Source organism: Amphibalanus amphitrite, unplaced genomic scaffold, assembly GCF_019059575.1.
Source record: "Amphibalanus amphitrite isolate SeventyFive unplaced genomic scaffold, NRLGWU_Aamphi_draft 000623F_arrow, whole genome shotgun sequence".
Lineage (NCBI taxonomy): Eukaryota > Metazoa > Arthropoda > Thecostraca > Balanomorpha > Balanidae > Amphibalanus > Amphibalanus amphitrite.
Window position 1 is genome coordinate 240972 of NW_024882117.1, and position 23574 is coordinate 264545.

General features: G+C 50.9%; 1 protein-coding gene across 1 annotated transcript in view; it reads right to left on the minus strand.

Annotated features, from left to right (window-relative positions):
• The window catches only part of LOC122363482 (dual specificity protein kinase CLK2-like), a 97422-nt gene extending 74366 nt beyond the window's left edge, over positions 1-23056 (minus strand). Inside the window, exon 1 of the mRNA XM_043332789.1 lies at positions 22022-23056. Within this exon, the coding sequence (XP_043188724.1) occupies positions 22022-22968 (947 nt within the window). The 5' untranslated portion in view covers positions 22969-23056. The remainder of the gene's footprint in view (positions 1-22021) is intronic.
• Between the last annotated feature and the right edge of the window lie 518 nt (positions 23057-23574).

Here is a 23574-nt window from a genome sequence, read left to right on the forward strand (position 1 = left end):
CGTCTTCTCACTTCATCTTCATGACGCTTCAACTCCTCTTGCTGCCGCCTCAACTTCTCTTCTTGTTGCTGCTTTCGCTCCGCTTCCTGTCGCTCCATCTCCAGTCGTTTTTCCAACTGTTTCACATGCAGAGCCCTTTTTCGCGCCGTGAGCTGAGCCTCAGCGGATGCGCGGGAAGCTGACGAACTGGAACTCACCTCAGGGCGCGGCTGCTGCAGCGTCGAAACCTCCATGGTTTCTTCAGTTTCTATCGTCACAGGAACTCCGCCGACAGCGCCTTCACTTTGCGGTCTCCCTTCTTGTTTTTCCATTTTCGATGAAGTTTCCTCCGCTTCTGATTTCTTCTGGCCTGATCCGGCCCGGAGGACCATTAAATGTCGCCGACCCTGACGAGCCTCTGATGGGGGCCGGGACATTTATTGTAGCGGAGGAAAAACTTCGATGAATTTTGAAGAATGTATTGAAGAAATCCGGACGATAGATGATGACGAACGGTAGACGAGGGTGAAATGAGGAGCGCAGAGTAGACAGGTGGACCAGAGAAAAACACAGTGAGCACTGTCGATGAAGTTCACTGTTCAGAGTTCAGATGACACAACGGCGCCGCCGCGGACGGGGCGCCGTCAGAGCCGTTCACTGCACTGCAATACGCCGGCGCTCGTCGGGGCGCCGGCGAATTCGCGCACTGCCACTGAGCTGGGCTCAGTGGCGTTCACTGGGCACACGAACGGGGGTGCCCTCGGAATCGTGCTCGGTGGCACGACTCCGTCACTGTTCACGTTGGCAACCCGCTGGGGGTGCCGTCGGAATCGCGCACGATTCCGTCACGGGTTCACTACACCGGCGCACATCGGGGCGCCGGCGGAGCCGCGCACCGCCACCGAGGACTGTACCCGGTGGCGTTCAAGTGGAGACTGCCCGCAGCGACTCGAGGAGCCGCCGCGGGCACAAAGAACAATCAGTCGTACATCTAAAAGCAATTAGAATATGAAACGAGAAACCTGTGAGAAGAGCCAGAGCAGGCTCGCGCGGCACGTTCGGTTATACGATACGGCGGCGGCGAGCACGAACAGCCGTCAAGTGTGAAGCGATAGCGCGAGTGACAAATTGTAGGCAATTAGAACTTGAGACGAGAAACTAACACAAGAGCTGGTCCAGGCTCACGGGGCATGACCAGTACTGCGATAGATCACGCGTGGCTGTCAAATGTAAAACGAAAGAGAAGAACAACAGGGCAGTTCATTTCGTCGGTGACAGAATCATCAAGCCTCTAAATTAAAAAGCATCTTCCATCAGATGTATTTGTATGCAAGGTGGATCTCTAGACATCTCCCTCAGGTGGATCTCAACACCATCTCAAGATCTCTATCAGGTGGATCTATATCTACATCTATCTCAGGATCTCATCACTATCTGGATCTCTCTCTAGATCTATCTCGGGATCTTTTCCAAGACTCTCAAGCTCCCCTGTTCTACCAGTTCAACTATCGAGTTCATTCCAGCAGCAAATAGCTCTGTTCCTCTACAACCAGCTGAACGACAGTGGACCGCGGTGCTGGATCAACCGCAAAGAAGGCGTTTGATTACCCGCAAGGAAGCAGTTATTATCCTCTCTTTCTTCTTCTTTTCTAAATCCCCTCGCTACAAATGGCGCCCAAAACGTGGGGATTTGATAATTCTCAAATTGTGAAGCTGGTAGACTGGCACAAGCCGCCGAACCCGAAGTTGATGAATTGAAAGTCAACCGTATGGAGAAGAGGAAGAAGTTGAAGAATAGAGCAGGTGTTCGAAATACCGGCAGCAGTGGAAATGAGCGTGCTGCAGGGGTCGATATGAAGAAAGAGGATGAGCTAAAGAAAGCTGTGTGAAGATGATGAAGCTTATGATGGTGGCTGATGACAGGGAAGTTGAAGAATTGAGCAGGTGTTCGAAATACTGACAGCAGTGGAAATAAACGTGCTGCAGGGGTCGACGTGAAGGAAGAGGATGAGCTAAAGAAAGATGTGTGAAGATGATGAAGCTTATGATGGTGGCTGATGAGAGGAAGCGGTCTTACGAATACTGAAAAGGACATAGAAGAAGTTGTTGAAGATAAGATAAGGAAATGAAGCTGTCTCATGAACAAAGGATCAGACTAATACAGAAGACAGGCCGAAAATGAAACTTGACAATTGTTTGCATCAGCATATCAATTCTTCTACGTTCTGCTGTACAACAAGTCCAAGTCTCGGTCAGCTGCTGTATTGCAAAGGAGAGCTCGAACTTTCTAGAGTATGGAGGATAAAAGGACAGCAATATCAAAAGCAGAAGAGGAAGAAGAACAGGCGAAATCCTCGTGTTGTACTGAATCAAAATCAAACACGGTCGTCTTCACAACACAGCCAAGGCGATTATCATGTTGGTGAACGAGGAGAGGGTGCCAGGATGCTGCAAGACCAACTGCCAAACGATCCATTCAGATGGGCTGCTGCAGAGATCACCCACCTGGGCTGCTGCGACGGCGGTCACCTGGTCCGCCGAAAGGTCGCTACCTGAGCTGCCACGGAGGTCACCAGTGCTGCCACGGGGATGCATTGCCCTCGCGTGCTGCCTCGGAGGTCACTCACCTGAGCGGCCGCGGAAGTCGCCTACCTGAGCTGCCACGGAGGTTGTCACCGGGTCTGCCACGAAGGTCACCTACCCGGGCTGCCATGGAGGTCACCCACTTGAGCTGCCGCGGAAGTCGCATACCTGAGCTGCCACGGATGTCATCTGTGCTGCCACGGAGGATGCATTGCCCTCGCGTGCTGCCCCGGGGGTCACTCAACTGAGCTGCCGCGGAAGTCGCCTACCTGAGCGGCCACGGGGGATGCATTGCCATCGCGTGCTGCCTCGGGGGTCACTCACATGAGCTGCCGCGGAAGTCGCCTACCTGAGCTACCACGGAGGCTGTCACCGGGTCTGCCACGAGGGTCACCTACCTGGGCTGCCACGGAAGTCGCCTACCTGAGCTACAACGGAGGCTGTCACGGGTCTCCCACGATGGTCACCCAACCGGGCTGCCACGGGGATGCGTTGCCCTCGCGTGCTGCCTCGGGGGTCACCCACCTGAGCTGCCATGGAGGTCGCTCACCTGAGCTGCCACGGAGCCTGCCACCCGGGCGGCCACAGAGGTCGCGGCAGGGCCGGCCATGGAGGTCGCCTACCCGGACTGCCACAGAGGTGTCATCCACCTGGGCTGCCACGTAGGCTGCCCACACGGGCCGCCGTGCAAACTGCCCACCCGGGCTGCCACGGAACCCGCCGTCCGGGCTGCTGTGGAATCTTCCCACCCTGGCTGCCGTGGAGGCCGCCCCACCCAGGCTGCCACCCGGGCTGCCGTGAAGGCTGCCCACCCGGGCTGCCATGGAGGCCGCCACCCGAACTGCTGTTGAGGCCGCCCACCTGGGCTGCCATGGCAGCCTTCACCCTCCTGAGAAGCCACTTACCGAACGGCCACCGACGACATCGGGCTAACCAAAGTGGTTGGTGCCCGTGACCCGGATCTGGTGAACGACAAACTGAGGTGGGGACGAGGAACAACAGGTGCGTGTGTGTACTGTACTAGGTATACGATGTCATGTTGTAGGCGTTGCTGAAGATCAGATGATTGTGTAGATTTAGATGAGTAAGGGGTATGACTTTTCTTCGTATGAGTTGCGAGGACGCAACTAGGGTTGTTTGGACTGAAGATGTAGCACGCTACATCTTGAACATTTAACGTAGTATCTTTTCGGCACGGCTCGGTCCGGCAGTCCCTCTCCCTCGCAGTCCGGCCACACGCCTAGCTCGCTTTCCCACACCCAATTCCCCCCCCCCCCAGTTCCCCTAATCTATCACTGTCCGCACAGAATGGGCAGCCGTTAAACTCCCATTAAGACGCGCGCTTTTGGAGACAGCTACCGCAGGATGAACGATTCGAACCCCAACAAGTAACAGCTGGATCAGTAACATTGTCAACAGCTCATGGACCCACGCCGAGGACAGATAACGGCTGGGAGCGCTGGATCAGTAAGATATGTCAACAGATCATGGAGCAGTGTCAAGGATGGATGCCGGCTGGAGCACACAGCCTCCTTTGTCGGGTACATCAGCCCAGGGTGAGTGACCCTGGCAAAACAACCGGGTGACCGACCTCACAATGGCCTCATGAGGTAGTTCCAGAGATCTCCGCAGAGGAAGAAGGCGCTGACTTACGGCCACACCCGGGCCAGTGGGCGGAGCAAGAGTGACGTCACAAGGGGCGTTGCCGGCAGACGAAACGGAAGGAAACAAAAGTTTGAATAAAATGAAATTGAAGAATCAAAATTAAAACTCGAAAATCACAAACCTTTCGGGGATTGTTTTATGCCAGCGATTACTAAAATGATAAAGCACTCAACACGAAGACGATTCGACGGCCAAAAATTGCAGGCACAGAGGAGCAAGGTGACTAAACAGGACAGAGGGCGCCATCTTACGGCCCCACCCACCAGAAGAAGGCAGAGGAAGATGACGTCGCAAGGGCGTGGCAGTCACCCCTCCCCCCCCCCAACTATAAAAGGGTGCGCCACCCAACCAGAAGAGAATCACAGTCGAGCAGCCGAGAGTCACAGTCCACAGCTGGAGCCGGAGACGCCATCTGGGAGCCGCCGTCAGTCCGGGTCACCCGCGAGAAGCCTCTTCAGTTCGAGTGACCAGAGCCGGAGGACAACCGCCGACGCTTGAGACCACACTGAGAAGCGGAAGCGCAGAGAACTCCAGAATGTGAGTGTTGTTGAAAAGTCTGCTCAATCCCAATCCTTGCCCCCCCCCCCTCTGCCCAGCGTGCCGTGCCCGTGACGACTGCCAAACATTTTCGGTTACCATAAAATGCACTCTCAATTGGAATTGGAAAACTTAAATTACTTTGAACTTATTGGTCCAGACACCCTAGTAGCATGTTAGGATCTGAATTTCGAGGTCATGTCAGAGTCGCCAGCAAACCGTTATTGTCAGTGGGAGTTCACGATTAGGCCAAGAGCGAGATCCGAAAATTTACATAAGTAGCTCAGTGTCACGAACGCTGAAATTGATGACAGGATGCGTGACAACGTTGAAATGTCTTTGTCTTCGGTCAAGATGGTTCGTTCGATTTATTATGGGCGATGGCCAGGTGCGTTTTGAGGTTGGAACGTTTGTGAAATAAAGGGTTTAGATTCGTGCTGTACTCACTAAAAGTTGCATTGCGAAATCATTGGTAATATTGCTGTAATCTAAAATGGAAGCTAAAATGGAAGTCGAAATCAATTATAGAACAGGTAAATACGTTTGAAAGGAATGTAATGTTTTAAGGTGGCGACTGATTCATGCGATCGATCTATGAATATGGCTATGAATTATGATTTGCGACAGATACGAATGCTTGAGCGTACGGCGGAATTTTTCCTGTTACTTAGGTGCATAGTTGCGAGCAGTGGTTTGAGGTTGACGGTTTGACACTTTGCGACTTTAGATGGTCACTTTGCGTCATTGAAATTGCGAAATGTCGAGTAACAGGTAGATGTAGAAATGTTTGTGGTTAGAACTAATATGCGACTAATATAGGTACCGATCGTTGTGCTTTGTAGAATAAATACTAGAAAGGACCAGCTTTGTTGGGAAACGATCAAATGGGACAGGAGTAAAAAAAAAAAAAAAACTTACGTGGAATGGAGCTGATGAGATGTCGAACAGGGAGATATCGAAGCGATATTTTACCAGATTCACACTCACTGACACAGCCGTTGAATCTCCCGGCCCGAAGAGACCGCACACACCAGTACTGCACCGCGAGTGATGACGCGCCCATCGCGGCGCGGCCTTGACAACTGTCGACTGTCGACGCGGCGCCGGCCGGCGGCCGTCGTAATCGTCGTTCCCGACACGGGCGTTGAGCCGCCAGAGGGCGCGAGAAGCAGCCACAACAGGGGCAGTGGGTTAGCCGTAATTGGGGCGCGGGCGGTAGGTGAAGGTCACGTATAGGAGTCTGGTTAGTTGCGGAAAGTTGCAACGGGATAAGAACGTAGACAGTTAAATATGATATGCTATATGATATCTAGGACTGCACTTCGTTTGATGCGCATTGTTTACTGCTAATAGGATGATTTAAATTAGATTCCCTATGAAAGGCTAGGGACCCTATGACAATATTCTGGCACTCTATAAAGATAATTTGTTTAGGTAACTAGTAGCCCATCAGAAGCTATCGAACGAGTTTCAAGGAGGCATTTCCGTTTGAGCATTCAGTAATTCACTATGGTACGGTGGATCACAACCAGACGGCAGATCGATGCGTGTTAATTGGTTCTAGATCATATGTCTGATTAAATCAAGAGCGGTTCAAGGTCTGCTAGGATTGTATACGAGAACTGATGATAAGGTTCACGCGTGTAGCAGCAATTAGGACTTGAGATTACGATTAGATTTGGTTAAATTATGCGTTTCTGCTATTCGCGTTCTTGCGAGTTAGCGCCAATAATTACTCCAACAATATTGGCACAGGGCATTGTGAGGCACAGACGGCTTGTTTGCCCGCCTCCTATGGCGTAACGTTTACCAGCATGACTGTATGAGACACAGATGCACTTCTCGAAACCCACGTCCAGACCGGAATAATAAGAGGGACACACCGTCACGTACGCAGGGCATATGCACGTTTTCCGCCAGTGGTACCGGCCACTGTTAATTTTCCCGCTTAGGTAACACTGGGTGAGAAGGCAGTGAGAGGTTTCTACGGCAGGGGGGAAGGGGAAGATTGGCACAGTATGCAGTGGAGAGTAAGTTATGCCAAAGGCAAGAAGCCGAAGGTCAGGGGTGAGTCACCCAAAGGGCGGATAAGGCGAGCCGTAGTGTCCCGGATAAGTCCTCATACTTATTTCGTAAAGGTACTCTAATCGGTACTGGACAGCCTCAGGGGAGGGAAGAATGTACTCCAGGACACGTAAGGCCTTGAATAGTAAATCCCATGGTTAAGGATAGTTCCAGGATATGAACTAGGGTCCCTGGGTCGTGAACGGGAATGTTACACGCGGACCGGAAGAGGGCATAGGTAATCTCTCCCGGTAGAGAGATAAGTCGGATATAAATCGTGTATGTGTGTACCATAAGTCTATCGGTCGTGTAGTGAATCCCATAAATTAGTAGGGTGGATATTTATGCAATTATTCTGGACGGCCCTGCGGTAAGTATCTTTGTCGCCGGTTAGCGGAGCATGCATATGGATTTCGGAAAGAGACATTTATCTCGCCGGGGAGATCGCTATTAGTCAGGCACCTAACGCCATCGGAGGGAATTCGAGGGGCGCTAAATAAATTTGGGGTGAATATATGACGAACGAACGTAGAGAGAGGATGAGAGTGAGAATGGTAAAGGATGAATCTTAGGATAAGGCCGATGGGAGTTTAGCGAAGCTCAGTTAGGACAGTCAAACTAATTAATCTCGAGGGCAACTTAAAACTAGCAACGCTAATACGAATTAAGTGGGCAATTTTCTTAATGGGAAGGCCAGTGATATAGGAATGGGTGACTGGACGAATGATCACATTCAATTTATCAATGTAATTACCACCCATATGTTTGGCAGTGGTCATCGGGACTTCGAATGCCCTGTCCTTCACCTGCCCAACTGTGCCGCAAACCCAGCTGATCGGATACCTCTATCCCTAATCCGAGCAGTGAAGAAGCATCTCGTGCATCATGGTCTATACAATGAACAGAATCATCAAGCCTCTAAATTAAAAAGCATCTTCCATCAGATGTATTTGTATGCAAGGTGGATCTCTAGACATCTCCCTCAGGTGGATCTCAACACCATCTCAAGATCTCTATCAGGTGGATCTATATCTACATCTATCTCAGGATCTCATCACTATCTGGATCTCTCTCTAGATCTATCTCGGGATCTTTTCCAAGACTCTCAAGCTCCCCTGTTCTACCAGTTCAACTATCGAGTTCATTCCAGCAGCAAATAGCTCTGTTCCTCTACAACCAGCTGAACGACAGTGGACCGCGGTGCTGGATCAACCGCAAAGAAGGCGTTTGATTACCCGCAAGGAAGCAGTTATTATCCTCTCTTTCTTCTTCTTTTCTAAATCCCCTCGCTACACCATCAGTCGCCCTCCCGGTCATGTGTTGACACTGACACGGAGGTCTTCCAGGAACAGGCTCCAGCCGTGTCCCCACAGCTGCACTGATATACTTTGATAGGCAGACGTCAGGATCCGACAGGCAGGGCGATGGGTGGCATCATTGACGTCGTGTGTGACATTGACGGCATGGTTTGTGACAGTGATAGACGGGCCTCATCTCAAGTCTCTGCACCTACTGCAGTTTCTAACGATGTTGCCCTAAGCACTGTGGTCTTTCGTCGTCAGTTGTTGTCAGCCATTGTCCTGTATTATGCATACAACCAGCAAAGGTTGTCAGTCAATGACAAGGCTGGTAAACCCAGGTCATATAAAAGATCTTATCTGTTCCATAAATATTATCGTAAGATTAAATATAGCCGACATGTTGTAATAATTTACTTTGCGACGAAAAATAGACGGCCGAATTCAATTCGGTGTTTGATGTGTGCTGAAGTAACCATCGACTGTTTTATCGAGTTAGCTGAAAACCACATACGATCTTGGCTAAATATTGTTTTTCTAGCTTACCAAAACAAGTCCAGCTTGCATAACGCGAATGAATATTCTGCCAGATTTCTTTTTCTTCTACAGACAGGTTAACGATCGACAATTGTATATCCGAACAAGGTAATCCTATGAATACCGGATAAGTTGGATCATTTCTTCGTTGCAATTAAAGCATCATTTGTCAGCGCCCTTCCCGCCCATGACTTACGAGCCGAAGCGAAACTCACTGCAGCAACCACTGACATTCTATAAATCTATAGCCGTGGAGCTGCATCAAAACGTGCATAGATGGTTCAAATGTGTGGATGCAAAACTGGAAAGAAACGTCGAGTCGAGTAAGCAGAAGAGATGCAAAAACGGCCAATTGAAGCAAATGTCACGTCACACGAGCGAAGTGGCACTTGAAGTGAACGGGGTCGGCCGGGCGCAGATTTAGCCCTCGCAACATGGCTCATACGTCCGAGGACTCTCACGATGACCTGGGCGGCGTTCTCTGGCAGTGCTCGCTCAGTGACCCGGCTTCGGACTCCACTGGAGGCGGCGGACCATGTCCGGCAGTCGCGCCGCCGAGTCGTCCAGAAGTTTTGACGTAAAATCGATGTGCAGCTGGCGGCATAACGGGCCGTCGGCCGCTGACAAACCGGCCTATTGCTGCCGGCTGGCTGGACGATATCCCACCCGGAGACGACCCAAGCGGGCCGACCGGCGGGGGGAGGGAGAGGACCACTCCGGCGCACCCAGCGCCCCATGTGCCGGACGGCCTCATCGCCCTCCGCCCCGCAGAGACTACATACAGCGTCCCACCAGCTCGGATACTGGAGCTCCCTGGCAGTGCTAGTCTCAGTTACAGCAGCCCGAGTTTCCAATGCCCGGAGCGTAGCAACCGAGTACATAACCGGCGCCGACGCCGCGCCGATATTGCCTCCAATATATACCGAGCCCTGAAACCTGACCGGACGCTCAACTGCGCCGCGTTTAGCAAACATGCGCCACATTTGCGTCACAGGCTACTGCGCTTGCACAGCGCGTCGAACGCGTTTGAAATACAGACAAGAGAAGATGCAGCAGCGTACGAAAGCAGGTCCCAGCCCTCCGCGTCTACGCCACAGATCGTGCAAGCAACAATGCGACGTTGTGCAACCGCCGATTACAAAGGAGTACTTCAGTTTCAGAACGCTCATTCACTGGTATCAGCAAAATAAACATCATGCGGCTTTTTAATCAAATGTTGACGGATATGCCGTCTGCTCGGAGATGGGCGTATCATATATTACTGAAGCGCGGCATCATTAAGTTCATCGTTTAGCTGATTGGACTACTGGTCTCTGCTGCTTGCAGCGGCCGGCCACGACTTAACTACCGTCTGGTAGCTGATGGGTCACGGAGCGGAGTTTCGAGTTGCATCAAGTGGTCAACTCTGGATGGACAGACAGACGCGACAGACACACAGACAGACAGGCATACCTACATACAGACAGACAGACACGACAGACAGACAGATCACAGACAGACAGACAGACAGACAGACAGACAGACAGACAGACAGATAGACAGACACACAGACTAACTGATAGGCAGACATACAGCCAGACAGACATACAGACACGACAGACAGACATGAGACAGAAACACACAAACACAGACATACAGACAGCCGGTGGCACGGACGGACAGAGAGTCTCATTTCGCGGCCCGTTCCGGCAGCGTCGCCGACCGATCCGTCAATCTCGGAGCGGTATGTAGCCGGGCTGACCGTCTGCCGGCCACCATCAGATGCATGGCAATGCGCGCCGGCATGGCCGTGGAATGTTGCCAGTGGGTATTACGGAGAGTCTGCTAGTCCCGGTGCCGACAGGCCGGCCCGAGGGTCGAGGTGGACAGGTGGCCGGTCCCTGGAGACTGGCTCCGCAGACTCGATGGATTAATCGAGCGATGATAGCTCGAGTGGTTGCCACAGGTAGGGCCGAGACAATTCTGCAGTGTTGCATAGCTTGGACGTATTTGGACGGAACTGAGCCAAAATAAGACGCGAGGCATAATTACCGATGAATAAGTCATAATCGTCCCAAGCCATTGTTGACAACGGGACAAAGTATATAATGAGCCAAAAAAGGCAAAAAATTATGTAGGCACGACCTTTGGACGTAAGTGGCGAAAACCTTAGCGGTCACAATGTTGTTTACGTTCTCTACACAAGTGCTCTGGCGTAGGTAAGTGCCCGATTCCATCTCAGTGCATTACGCAGCTGGGAGGGGACACCCGCCCTAATTATCGATCGCGTTTTTCACTCAGTTCTCGTCCTCCACAGCTGTACGCCGTAACTCAGCCGGTCGAGTGGGTGGCTGTTTGTGCAGGTGTTGACAAAAACAGCCGGTGATAACAGGACCGTTAGGGGTCTCTGCGTACCACCGGTCGAGGTCCCATCACCAACACCAGCACCAACACCAGACGCACCAACAGGAGGCGCCGTCCCGCCAGCCTGGATCAGAGCAACGTCAACTGTAGGACGTGCAATCTTGTTTATTTCTATAATGTATAGCGCAGATGATTATTGATTAATTGATAGTGTAGATTGGTGTACTCACAAATCCAACCTAACCGGAACCCCGAGCCAGGCAGCGACGTCACGACGGCGGCCACGGACCTTTTTACACCTTTCGGACTTTCCCAAACGCCATAAGCCCCAGATGCTATGACGCCATACATATTGCGGCTGTTCGTTAGGGGTATTCCGAAGTCGTGAGAAATCATGGGCTGCTGGCAGCGGCTTAACAGGGCTAGGAGCTGGGCAAGACGAATTGATAAATATATAATAATAATGCATCTGATTTCTGAACGAAGCTTCCCTTGACCAGACCTAAAAGCCGTGGTGCGGCCTCGCTGTTTAGCCTGTAAGACCATGCATGGCCGTTTCGTGTAGTGTACCCGAGTCCCGTCTCCATAAGGCCCTGTGACACGTGACACCATGCCCTGGCCACGGCGCGGCGCGGCGGCCCCGATCTGGTGACGGGATCAGATAGCTGTCGACGGCTGCGCACCGCCTCCCCCTCCCCCCTGCCATAGTGCAGTGAGCAGCTGTCGGTGACGAGCGCTGACTGAGTGTAGTTATCATAAGCAGTGAGCTCTGAGCACTGAGTTTCAGAAGCAGTGAACGTAGGGCGTAGGCACTGAGAATCCCGCGCTAGGTGCACTAATAGTGCAGACGGCGTTCATGGCTAAAACGGCACATCGCATTGATACGGGGAAGGTATAAACAAAATTTGTATTTTTACTTCAAATATATTAATATACAAATATAGGTACAAATATGCAAACCAATATACAGCTATGCTACAATCGATGAGTAGCTTCAAGCGTTATTGAATGTCGGCTGCGTTGTAATGCCAAGACAGGCCGCATTGGAATCACGGTATGCCATGCCTATTATCATGGCAGTAATGAGCTCATGCAGGCTTACTGAACCACAAACGAGGCCCCGAGTCACCGAAACTGAGACCGACAGTGATGTCATGGCGGCCTATCGACGGGATAAAAGAATCCGGCTGACCGCCGCTTATAGGCACGTGGGAGTGCTGCGGCCGATTGCAACAGATAAGGAGAGTGTGTTTGCAGAACTGATGGCCCTAGCAACGAAGTATGTAAACAGCTCAGCGTTATTCACACCAAACTACGGGATAATGTCGAAGGTATATGACACAAATATCATTTAAACGATGCACCTTGTTTCCTGTTGCAATTGATTTATGCAGTATTGACTATTGCACGAATTCTTATCGGAAGCGCTGTTGGCTATTTACCCCAGTCTCCACCTCGGTGACCCCTGCTGACCGGTCACGAGCTGACGCCCAAGCCTTTGGACTCAGGTACTATAGGAAGCCACCGATCGTTCACAATAATAAGCAGACGTTCTCAGTCTGTCTTACACCCAGTGCAGTAGTTAGACCTGGTCTGGCCAGACTGACCTGACAGACATATCTGTCAGACATATCTGTCAGGTCAGTTCTCAATAATAGGTGTAATGCATATATAGTTATGGAGATACCACAAGCAGGGCCGTATAGAGTGAAGCGCGACTCGGTTACCGACCAGAAGCGGGCAGTTTTGCCCCGACTGGAGCCGGTGGACGGCTCTGATGAATGTCTGTGGACGGATAGGGCATCCATCACGGTTCAGAACCGGATCGCGCTGCAAACAGTGGCCAGTCGATAATCTCTATTTGGCATTCGGAGCCGTGGCCGCGGCCAAAACAAGCGCTCCGTATAATTTTGTCACGTTCACAGAAATGGATGGTGGTGACAAACGATAAGCCTCTTCGAAGATCTCGTCGAAGTTAGTGCCGATATACGTGACCAGTAGGTATAAGAGAAAGCGCAGAAGCAGGGCGAACAGAAATGATCGAACTGAAACGTCCGTTGTTGAAAAGATGGAGCGAACACTAGTGTAGGTATATCCAGGGGGGGGGGCGGCATTGCGGTAACTGGTCCCCTCGCAGCGGCCAGAATCGATGAAGATCTAATGTTTTTTTCTAAAATAGAAAGAAAACTCAAAAATTTTATTTTAAAAAATTGCTTTAATTTGCACAGCAGTGCGTAAGGAATCGGTCTCCGCCGAGTTTTTGGAATTTGGAGACACTTTCCAGGGGGCATGTCCCCTCCCTCCCGCAGCGTCCGAGACCGCATGTCTGGATCCGTCTAAGGGAGCGATCGGCTAATATAACGGCGTTTACGCCACCAAGTGATCCAGGTTACCTACATAACAATAACATAGGCTCACAGAATCATTTACAACCCACAAACCACAATTGTGGTTGTGGGTACATTCACAGCAATAGTTACCAAAACACGATGTTCGGCTGTACCGTCGAAGTCCGTCGCAATAACGAGCACTCAACAACGATTGCGCATAACATTTTATATGTGCAATCACCGGTAGCTAATCACGTTTCCACTAAAAGTAAATGCTTATCCTGACCACAAAAGGCCAGACACACTTCATTACGCCGTTTAATCCCCTCTATCCATATAGAGTCTCACTGCCACTCCGGCGGGGGGGTGGGGGGGCTGGGTGGCGGGCAAAGGTATAAGGGTGCAACTGGTCCATCGCTCAGTTGACCGTCTGGTCCGTGGGTAAGTTGACCAACACTCAAACGATACTTACATCGCCAATGACCTTAGCATTCAGCTGGTGTCGCGGTCACAGAAACCGTCAACCCCATTCTCATCTCTGAGAGTGGTTTCATCATTGACCGGAGCTAGAGCCGGGGACGGAGCAGGGGTACGGGACTCCCTGGCGCTCTTAGGTTCTCCTTGGTTCTCCTGAGATGCCTCAGGACAGACAGGGGCACGGGGCACCGGCGCATACTGGACAGTGGACGGCTGTTGTTAATCACAGTAGGCAGCAGAACTGTGCTCTGACATACCAATCGTGCAACACTGACTTGTGCTCCAAGCATAAAATGCATAACGTCATAACGTCTGTATGAATGTGTGCCAATGACTGAAAATATTTTTTCTCTACCCGACACTTCCGATGCTCTAATGGGACCCGCCGTTCTCTCCCGCACCGGCTCCATCGGCCTCCGTTTACTTCGGTGTCAGCACCAACAGCCCAGCCACCGCCTCGCCGGGGCGCATGGTTTGAGTCACTCATCGGCACACCCACCCGCCGCGCTGTCAGAGCGGCAGCTCTAACACCGCTGCTTCTGAGCTAGCCTGACTGGGTCTTAAGCGCCACCTTTTAGACTGCCACCTTTTTTCCACAAAACGGTTTTCACTAGAGCTGAGCCACCTATGTCCCAGACTGAAGTCGGTTTTCCGAAATTCGAGCCCGTTTGCGAGAGATCGGAGACCAAAGTTCAGTTTGATGCCATTTTTTTAGTCCAAGAAAACCGACATCTCTACTGTTTATCGATAACTTTGAAACATGAATTTTCTTATCTTTTGGTAAATATATGTCAAAACTTTGATTGTTTCGAGATCAGAGAAGAATTTCGGAGTGTCAAAATAAAAGTTAAACTTATATATTCAGTAGTTCATTTTTTACAAAAAAGTGTGGGAAATGGGGTTTAACATGGGCCAGACCCATTCCAAATGAGCCATGATTTTTAAATGTTTTACGAACTTAAATGCAAAATAAATTAAACATGGCCAATTTCTTATGAAATCATATATTAGTAAATCATAAAATACCTTACTTTTTCAAATAAAATGTAATAATCTTATGACCTTGAAGTCTAGTGATGTGTAAACATTGTCGCTAGACATTAACCGATTGATAATTGTATGATAATCGACCATTTTTTTCGCGATTCACGTGATGATACTTTGTCAGGTGAATTCTAAAATTTTGTTTTGTCCAGGGAATAAATCATAGGCCGATCTGAGAAAACTTTTTGAAGGTGGCAGTCTTCCTTTAAGCGCGCGCGCGAGGTGCTCTGGTTTATACCTCTATGCCTTATAGTTTGTTTTTGCTACACTGCTGGTGTAATTTTGTTGCTGTTTGAAACCGTATGATCAGAATAAGATATTGTACTGGCTCTGTATATGCCGGTTTGTATTTACTCATACATAATTAAAACACCGATGGGCATAAGTACTGACAAACAGACAAACAGAAGATAGGGCAAACGGATAAAATGCCCTAAAACGGTAAGCGAATAGACGTACAGACAGACAGAGGATAGACGGACAGATGAGAAGATGGACATGCGGGTGCACGAGCATCTTGTCGTAGCAATTAGCCGTTTTATAAACCGTGACGACACACAAAAGTTACTATGGCAGTTGGCTCAACGAAATAACACGTGTACGCATTTGAACAGCTCAGGATTTCTACCAGGCGGGAAATTCATGCCCCTCAGTTCTGTTATTGTCGATGTATAGACGCCTCTCGTTCATGATCGCCGTAACATCCAAGCCCGGGCTGGTGACAGCACCGCTTTTCCTGTTGAGTCCCGCAATCTGCATCTACTTGGCAGGGCGTATTTTAAGGGATTTTCACTGGGTCGGCAATCACAATTAGGGGCGGCATTTTGCACTCATAGGGGCGGCACTTGGCATCTGAGGGGGCGGCATACCTACTGATATTTAATGACCAAAAAAGACACGTTCGACGGTTCTTTTATAACTCTTTCTAAGTAATGATTTCAGATTCAACCTAAGCTCAGCGGTATTTCCGGGATATAGTTTTTCTCTCATCATAATGCGATAAATGAAATATAATTTGATTTTACAAAAAAAATAATTTTAAAATTTTACCTGAGGTCAAGTTCATGACCTCACCAGAAATAAAACATGTTGCATACCAGTCGATCCGTATCGTCAAGCTTAAAACATTCACGCGTTTTATGGCTCTATCTAGAACAGTGGTCGGCAGGTCGCACGAGTGGTGCCCACTTTATGGGCGCTGGACGGGGCCATTACCCCCACTTGTCATACCTCATTGCTTACACAGCAAGGGTCGCTGATATTCGGCCATATCCTTAGACGTCTCTATTTTTCTGCATAGGTATAAATAAAATTCAACACGTTTTAACTCTCTTTTTATGGAGAGGGAGAGCGGGTGGAGTAAGGATGAACTCATACATTTTTTATTTATTAGTTACTCGCGTAATGAACAGCGTATTGCACAGATAAGTTCATCCCTCCCCCCCCAGTTAATGAATGTTATACCTACCATACTCAAACATTTTGGTGACCCCAGTGACATTGTCATTGAGTTTTTGAAATTTGAATTACCTTCACTCGGTAACTTTCTCTCCGGCTCGGCCGGCGGACAAAACGCAAGCGGAGACAATGCGGGGAGTCCGGTGCTCTACCAACTGAGCTACGGAACAGGCAAATGCTCACCATAGATATACCGACTGAACGATCCCTTTATAACTTCAGCGATTGATAAGACAAACAGTGTGTCACTGTAAGTACATAAAATGTATGTCTCGAAATTGCGATGTCTTTGACCAAAGGTAACGACAATTTTGCGACCCTTCCATTAGGTATAAGGAAATGGGAGAAAGTCGGGGCATGTGCCTCTTTTTATAGGTAGACAAATGTCAAAGTTAACGAATTTAAACATCAGTTAAACAATTAAAAATGACACACTTAATCGGAAAAATGCCACCCACGACCCCTCGTTATGTCCTTGAGGTCATGTCAGGTCATGGATTGGTAGGCCTCCAGCAGGTTTTTTTCAATAACTTCTGATAGAGACATGCGATATGCCTGAGCGATGAAAACACCTTAGATGATTTCAGTTTGACGATACAAATCGACTGATATGCAACATGACCTTTACCAGTCAGGTCATGACCTGGACCTGAGCTCAAATTTCCCAAATGACATTTAAATGTCAAATTATAGTTCATTCGACGCATCTCGACGAGAGGAGCGCAGTACTGAAAAAAAAAAACGATGTCATAACTTTCGTGAGTCAATAATTATTAAAGTAAAAAGGTTCTTCATTAAAACAGCTCAGTAGAGGGGCGGAGGGGGCCCACTGTCCCCTTTAATCCTCCCCGGCCCGACACGGGTTAAACAAGTTGTGCTCTGGAGGTTAACCCTCGCCCGCACATGCCATTTTCCCATCCTAGAACGCACATGGGGGGGGGGGGTGGTTGCCACCCCCCGCGCCATTTCGTTCCTGTTGGAGATAGAGCTTAGCAGTAAAGACCAAAAAGATTCTTTGGGAAGAGACGAATCCAATGATACCCAGTTTTACCTTCTCAGGTCAGTCATTGACCTTCCAGGTCAGGTCAAACTAAAAAATGTTGCTGTTTTGGGTCACCGTTGGATATCAAGTGCGCTGCTTATCAAATACCGATGACGATGCTGTTTTCTGGTGCCAAGCCAGCTAGAACCTCTTTGTCACACTATCCGACCAGAATTTTGCTGCTGAGGTCATTTCAGGTCAAGTTAGGTCAAGGTCAATTATATGCGTTTGTATGTCTGTGTGTGTCTATGTGTATACTGATGTGTGCACCGATTGTTTTTGGGTCCATATCACATGAAATCATGATCTGAGAAGCTTTTACCAAAAATGCAGTCAAAAAACTTCACAAAAAGTAAATTCAGCTTGCCTAAAACGCAATTATCTTAGATGACCTAGGTTGACCTTGACCCTGACCTTGACCCCTGTACATCGTCGAACAACATGTTCCATGATAGGTGGGAGGTAAGACTGGCAAAAAAGGCCGAAATCAGGGTGTCAAAAGCTCACAAGGCCCATGGCAAACGCAAGATGTTGAGAATTGGCCATTTGGGTCATGACATGACCTGAAAAACAAGGTCATATCTCCGAAACAAAAAATCACAGAAACTTGAAATTTTCAGTGGACATCAAGAAAGGATAGACGAGCAGCTATACGAAAAATCAGCCTTCTAACTCTAAAAATGTTGAGTGCAGAGCAGAAAGACTGCCTGGGGGGGTGGCAACCACCCCCCCCCCCATGTGCGGGCGAGGGTTAAGTCGTTGATGTTAGGTCAAGTCTGAGGACTTTATAGGAACGTTGAAGAGCTATCGAATGCGCTTTTTCGCGGTGCTGTAGTTCTATGCGCCAGTTTGTCAATAAATGTTGAAACAGACAACATTTCACCCACATTTCACCTTTGATGACCTGTGGTCACCTGATATTTGACATTTGACTTGACCTAACCAAAGTACGGTTAACCAACTAACCCAAGTAGTTTTGACACTCCTTCGAATGCCGCTTACCGCGTGTCGCTACGTGGCCCAAGTAGCCAAGTTATAGGGGTCGGGAGGGGGGTTCAGACAACCTCAGCCCGGCGCCGGTTAAGGGAAGGCACTATCATTTTGGGGGCGCTGCAGATATGCTAAGGGACGGCAGCATCATTTTGAGGCGCGCCACCAATTTTTTTTTTAGGGCACTTAAACCACTTTGAGGGACACCACCGACACTGTGAGGAGCGCAATTATCTCTTTGAGCGTTGAGGGGTGGCACCATTACATTGAAGGGCGCCATGTGGGCAGTTGACAATGAGGAGCGCCTCCGATACTTAAAGAAGAGACGCCAACATTACTCGGGGGGGGGGGGGGGCAACATCACTTTTATTTTGAGGACGCCACCAACATTGTAAGGGGCGGCACTGTAACTTTAAGGAACGCCGCGGATACTTTAAGGGGCGGCTTCATCATATGGAGGGGCACTACAGATGGTTAATGGGTGGCAATAGGTATGATATTTAGGGACTCCGATACTTCGAAAGGCGCCACCGTTTGTTTGAAGGGTGACATCATCACTTTGAGGGGCACCACCGATACTGTTCGGGGCGCCACCGACACTATAAGAGGCGCCACCGTCACTGCCAGAAGCACTTTGACCGGCGTTACTATCACATTTAAGGGCGCCATGAGCACATTGGGGGGCGGCACCATGACGTGGAGGGGCGTTACGGAAGGTTTGAGGGGCGGCAACATCATTGAGGAGCGCCTCCGACACTTCGAGGGTCACCAGCATTTCTTTGAGAGGCGGCACCTTGACTTTTGAGGAGAAACCACCGACACTGTAAGGGGCGGCACCATCACTTTGAGGGGCGCCACGGATGGTTTGAGAAGCGGCACCATCATGTATATGGAGGGGCGCTACAGAAAGTTGGAGGGCGGCAACATAGTATTGATGACTGATGAGTTCCTCCAAAACTTTGAAGGGCGCCACTGACACTTTAAGGGGCGGCACCAGCACTTTTAGGGGCGGCAGCATCATTTTGAGGGGCGCCACCGACTCGTTGACAGGAGACACCATCACATTTAGGGGCGCCACTGGCACTTTGAGGGAGGCACCATCACATCGAGGGGCGCCACCGATACTGAAAGGGGCGGCATCATCTTCTTGAGGGGCGGCATCATCTGCTTGAGGGGCAGCTCCATCACAATGAGGGGCTATGTGGGTGGATACCTAGAGGGGCGGCACCATTACATTGGTGGGTTCCTCTGACACTTCGAAGAGCGTCACTGACACTATAAGGGGCGGCACTAACACTTAAGGGGCGGCAGCATCATTTTGAGAGGCGCCATCGACTCGTTAGCGGGCAGCACCATCACATTCAGGGGCGGCATCATCTGCTTGAGGGGCGGCTCCATCACAATGAGGGGCTATGTGGATATCTAGAGGGGCGGCACCAGCATATCGGTGGGTTCCTCCGACACTTCGAAGGGCGTCACTGACACTAGTTATTAGGGGCGGCAGCATCATTTTGAGGGGCGCCACCGACTCGTTGGCGGGCAGCACCATCACATTCAGGGGCGCCACCGATACTGAAAGGGGCGGCATCATCTTCTTGAGGGGCGGTATCATCACATTGAGGGGCTCCACAGATGCTTGGAAGGGCGGCACCATTACATTGAGTGGGGCTACTAACAGATTTAGGGGCGGCACTGTCACATTGAGTTGCGGGATGATCACTTTCTATAGACGGCTGGTTCACTTTAAGAGGCGGCATTATCATTTTGGAGGGCAGCAGCCTCACTATGAATGACGGCACCTAGCCTGCATGTGCGTGCTGCATCCTAGAGGGGGCGGCAACTGGGTCGGCAAACGGCTGTCACTGGGTCGGCATTCTCCGTGACTGGGTCGGCAATTGCCGACCCAGTTAACATGTTAAAATACGCCCTGCTACTTGGTCCACTTTTCGACAGTGTTGTAGCTCACATGTAAACCGGCCAGACCACGACACCCATCGGCGCGACATTCAGTAGTCATTGGACCATGAGCTGGCTAATACTCATCAGCGCCTCTGGGGAGATCTGTTCACCTGTCCCTCTCGGTCGTCTATCCCTCCCCTCCCTCCATCACCTCCACCCTCTGCGTGTGATAATCCGTGGGTGGTCACGGCGCCACACCAAGTAAGGTCGTGCTGCGCGGCAGCTCAAATCATACCCAGGTGACTCAAAGCGCGTGGGACCACGCACCTGGCCAGGCAGCTGGCCGGCCCAGAGGCCAACCGTTCCCCAAACGGACGGTGATTAACTCGTGACCGACGAGGCGGCCTGTAACTGCCAGTGGCACGCGAACGGTGCGTCACTAGACCAGAGAATAGTGCCACTTGTCAGGGTTTGTTGTAACGGCCCATTTGGTTCCATCAAACAAATGAGAGCTGCCACGGGGACGGTGGGAGGGCTGGGAAGCGGGGATGGTGCCATCAGGAACACATCTGCCTGCAGGTAATGAGGAACAGGTACTGAGTGAGGGACAAGTACTGAGGGACTGAGGGACAGGTACTTGAGGGACAGGTACTGACAACTGAGGTACAGGATACTGAAGAAGTGAGCATTCATGATTCAGGTACGGGTAGGGGAGAGTGGGGCAAAGCGGCCACCCGGGGCAAAGCGGCCACCCATCGTTTTAGCCCTTCATAGCTGGCGTCAGTTCCAATTTATGGTTTCCAATTATACTTCTCTTCACGGTCGTTCGAATGAGCCAGACCGGGGTTTCAGGCCCATCATCATTGTTCTGTGAAACACGGAAAAGCATTTCTTGCCAGGTTACTAACTATGTTTACAATTTTTAAATGTTATGTTATTCCATAACCGTTTGGAATTTTTAAAAGCGTTCTTGTCCATGCATTGCATGGTTATCGTACATGTATTCTACCAATTTTAATGTTTTTTACCCCACTAATAGCTAAGCTGGAATATTTTGTCTCGGACGGTATGCGCGGGGCAAAGTGGCCGGGGCAAAGTGGCCACCCCCCAATTGGCCATAAGTTGTTTCCATCTGGATAAAAATATTATTTATATTCAAATGTGTCGTCATGCATTCATCTTGGCCACTTTTCAGTTGCATGAGTTACCAAATAATGCAATTAAATGTTTTTTTCATGAAAATCCTTTCTTTGTTTACCTACAGGTGGAAAATGATAAAGTAAACATCCATCCTCGTTTAACCTTGTCACCATCAAATACCCTAGTCGTACACGAGGCAACTATTTTGTTTCTCATATCGGGACTTGAGAAGACGCCGGTGGCCGCTTTGCCCCAGGGTATGGGGCAAAGTGGCCAATATGTACAGGTCTAAAGTTTTGTCAATATCTTTCATATCTGAACGCCTTTGGAAATAAAACGCAGTTGAAATAAAAGGCAACTTAATAGGGATCACATTGGTATAGAAAGAATCTTTCCAAGTTTAAAAATCAAACGTTGGCATCGTGAGAAGCGTTAGGGTGGCCGCTTTGCCCCACTCTCCCCTACCTACTGAGGGACGAGGGACGGGTACTGAGGGAAGAGAGACGGGCACTGAGTGTCTGAGTGACATGTGCTGAGAGACAGTTAGGTACTGAAGGACAGGTACTGAGATACAGGTGTTTAGAACAGATACCGAGGGACAGATATACAATAAACGCTGAACGGCAGGTACTCACCGGTGCTGGCGGGCGGCGCGGCGCTGGGTGGCCGGAGACGCGTCGGAAGCGGCGGCCGGTCGACGCGGGGAGGCCGCCGGCGACCAGCCGACCTCGGCCGACGGACGGTGCCACGAGAAGAAGGCGCTGTTCTTCCAGGCAGCCACCGAGTCTCGCCAGCGCGTCTCCTTCAGGGGCGTGGCGTCGCCTCGACTGGAGATGGTGTCTCCGCGGCTGGAGAGCGTGTCGCCGCGGCCGTCCGAGCGGCCGTCCCAGTTGTAGGCCCAGATGGGCTCGCGGGTGGTGCGGGTCGAGGAACCCACCGAGCCAATGGAGGCGTCCGATCCCCACGAGTCGCGGCCCGCCTGGCGCGCGTGGCTACTCCAGGAGTCGCGGCTGCTCGGCCGCGGTGACGGCGGCAGCCACGGCTCCTTCTGGGAGCGGCTCTGCGAGGAGGCGACGCTCGGCGTCTTCAGACCACGTTCCTCACGCTCCCGGGCCGTCAGACGCAGGCTGCCCGCTCCGCTGCGAGAACGAAGCGAATCGTACCCGATGCCACTGCGCGAGCGAAGAGAGTCGTAGCCGGTTCCGCCGCGGGAGCGGAATGAGTCGTATCCGGCTCCGCTGCGGGAGCGGAGCGAGTCGTACCCCGAGCTGCTGCGGGAGAAGAGCTGCAGGCCCGAGTCGGCCGGGCGGCTCGGAGAGGCGTCGGAGGCGGCAGAGGCGGTACTCTCGGGCCTCTTGCCGCTGGGGGCGCGCTCTTTGGACGCCCGCTGACAGAAGCAGCTCTGCAGGCCGCAGAGACCGGCGCCGCCGCCGGAGGTCGGAGCACGGCGCCGGGGTACCTCGGGGGTCGGTACGGGCCGCGGCGCGCCGCTGGTCGGCGGCTTGGTCAGGTGCTCGGGCGGCGGTGGCTTGCCGGCCGGGCCGCGGCCCGTCGAGCTGCGCTGGATCTGTGAGATGGTCATGGCGTGCCGGGCGGGCGGTCCGCGCGGCACCGAGGCTCACGGCGCACTGCCGGCCGGCCGGCCGCCGGCTGACCGACCGGAGCGCCACAGTCGTCCGCCCCCCGCGCCGACCGCCGCCGGCACGGCAGACCGGCACGGCTGACCGGCACACGTCCGGCCCGTGCAACACGAGTACAGACAGCAGCTGTTTGACAGGGTCTCTATCTTTATACCACGTCTACCCTCGCCAGGCGAGCGCATTTTTTCATAATGCGGACGGCTGAATATAAATATAAATATAAAGGGGATCGGAGTATAAATATAAAACAATCGCTTCCACTTGTCAGAAACTTTTAAGGAATTTCGAAGTACAGGCTCTTTCATAATGAATGTTACTTTTGAACATTTAGTTAGGAGCTCTTAATTTATCACTTTCGCGTGAATTTTATATGCGTATTGTTGCAAATTGATTAGGGTTTTGTCCCAAAAAAAAAAAAAAAAATTCACAACGCCAATTTTCCTTCACGGAAAAGCAGAGTATGTCGACACCACTAAAACTTATTACGGATTAACCCTCGCCCGCACATGGGGGGTGGTTGCCACCCCCACCCCCCCCAGGTAGTCTTT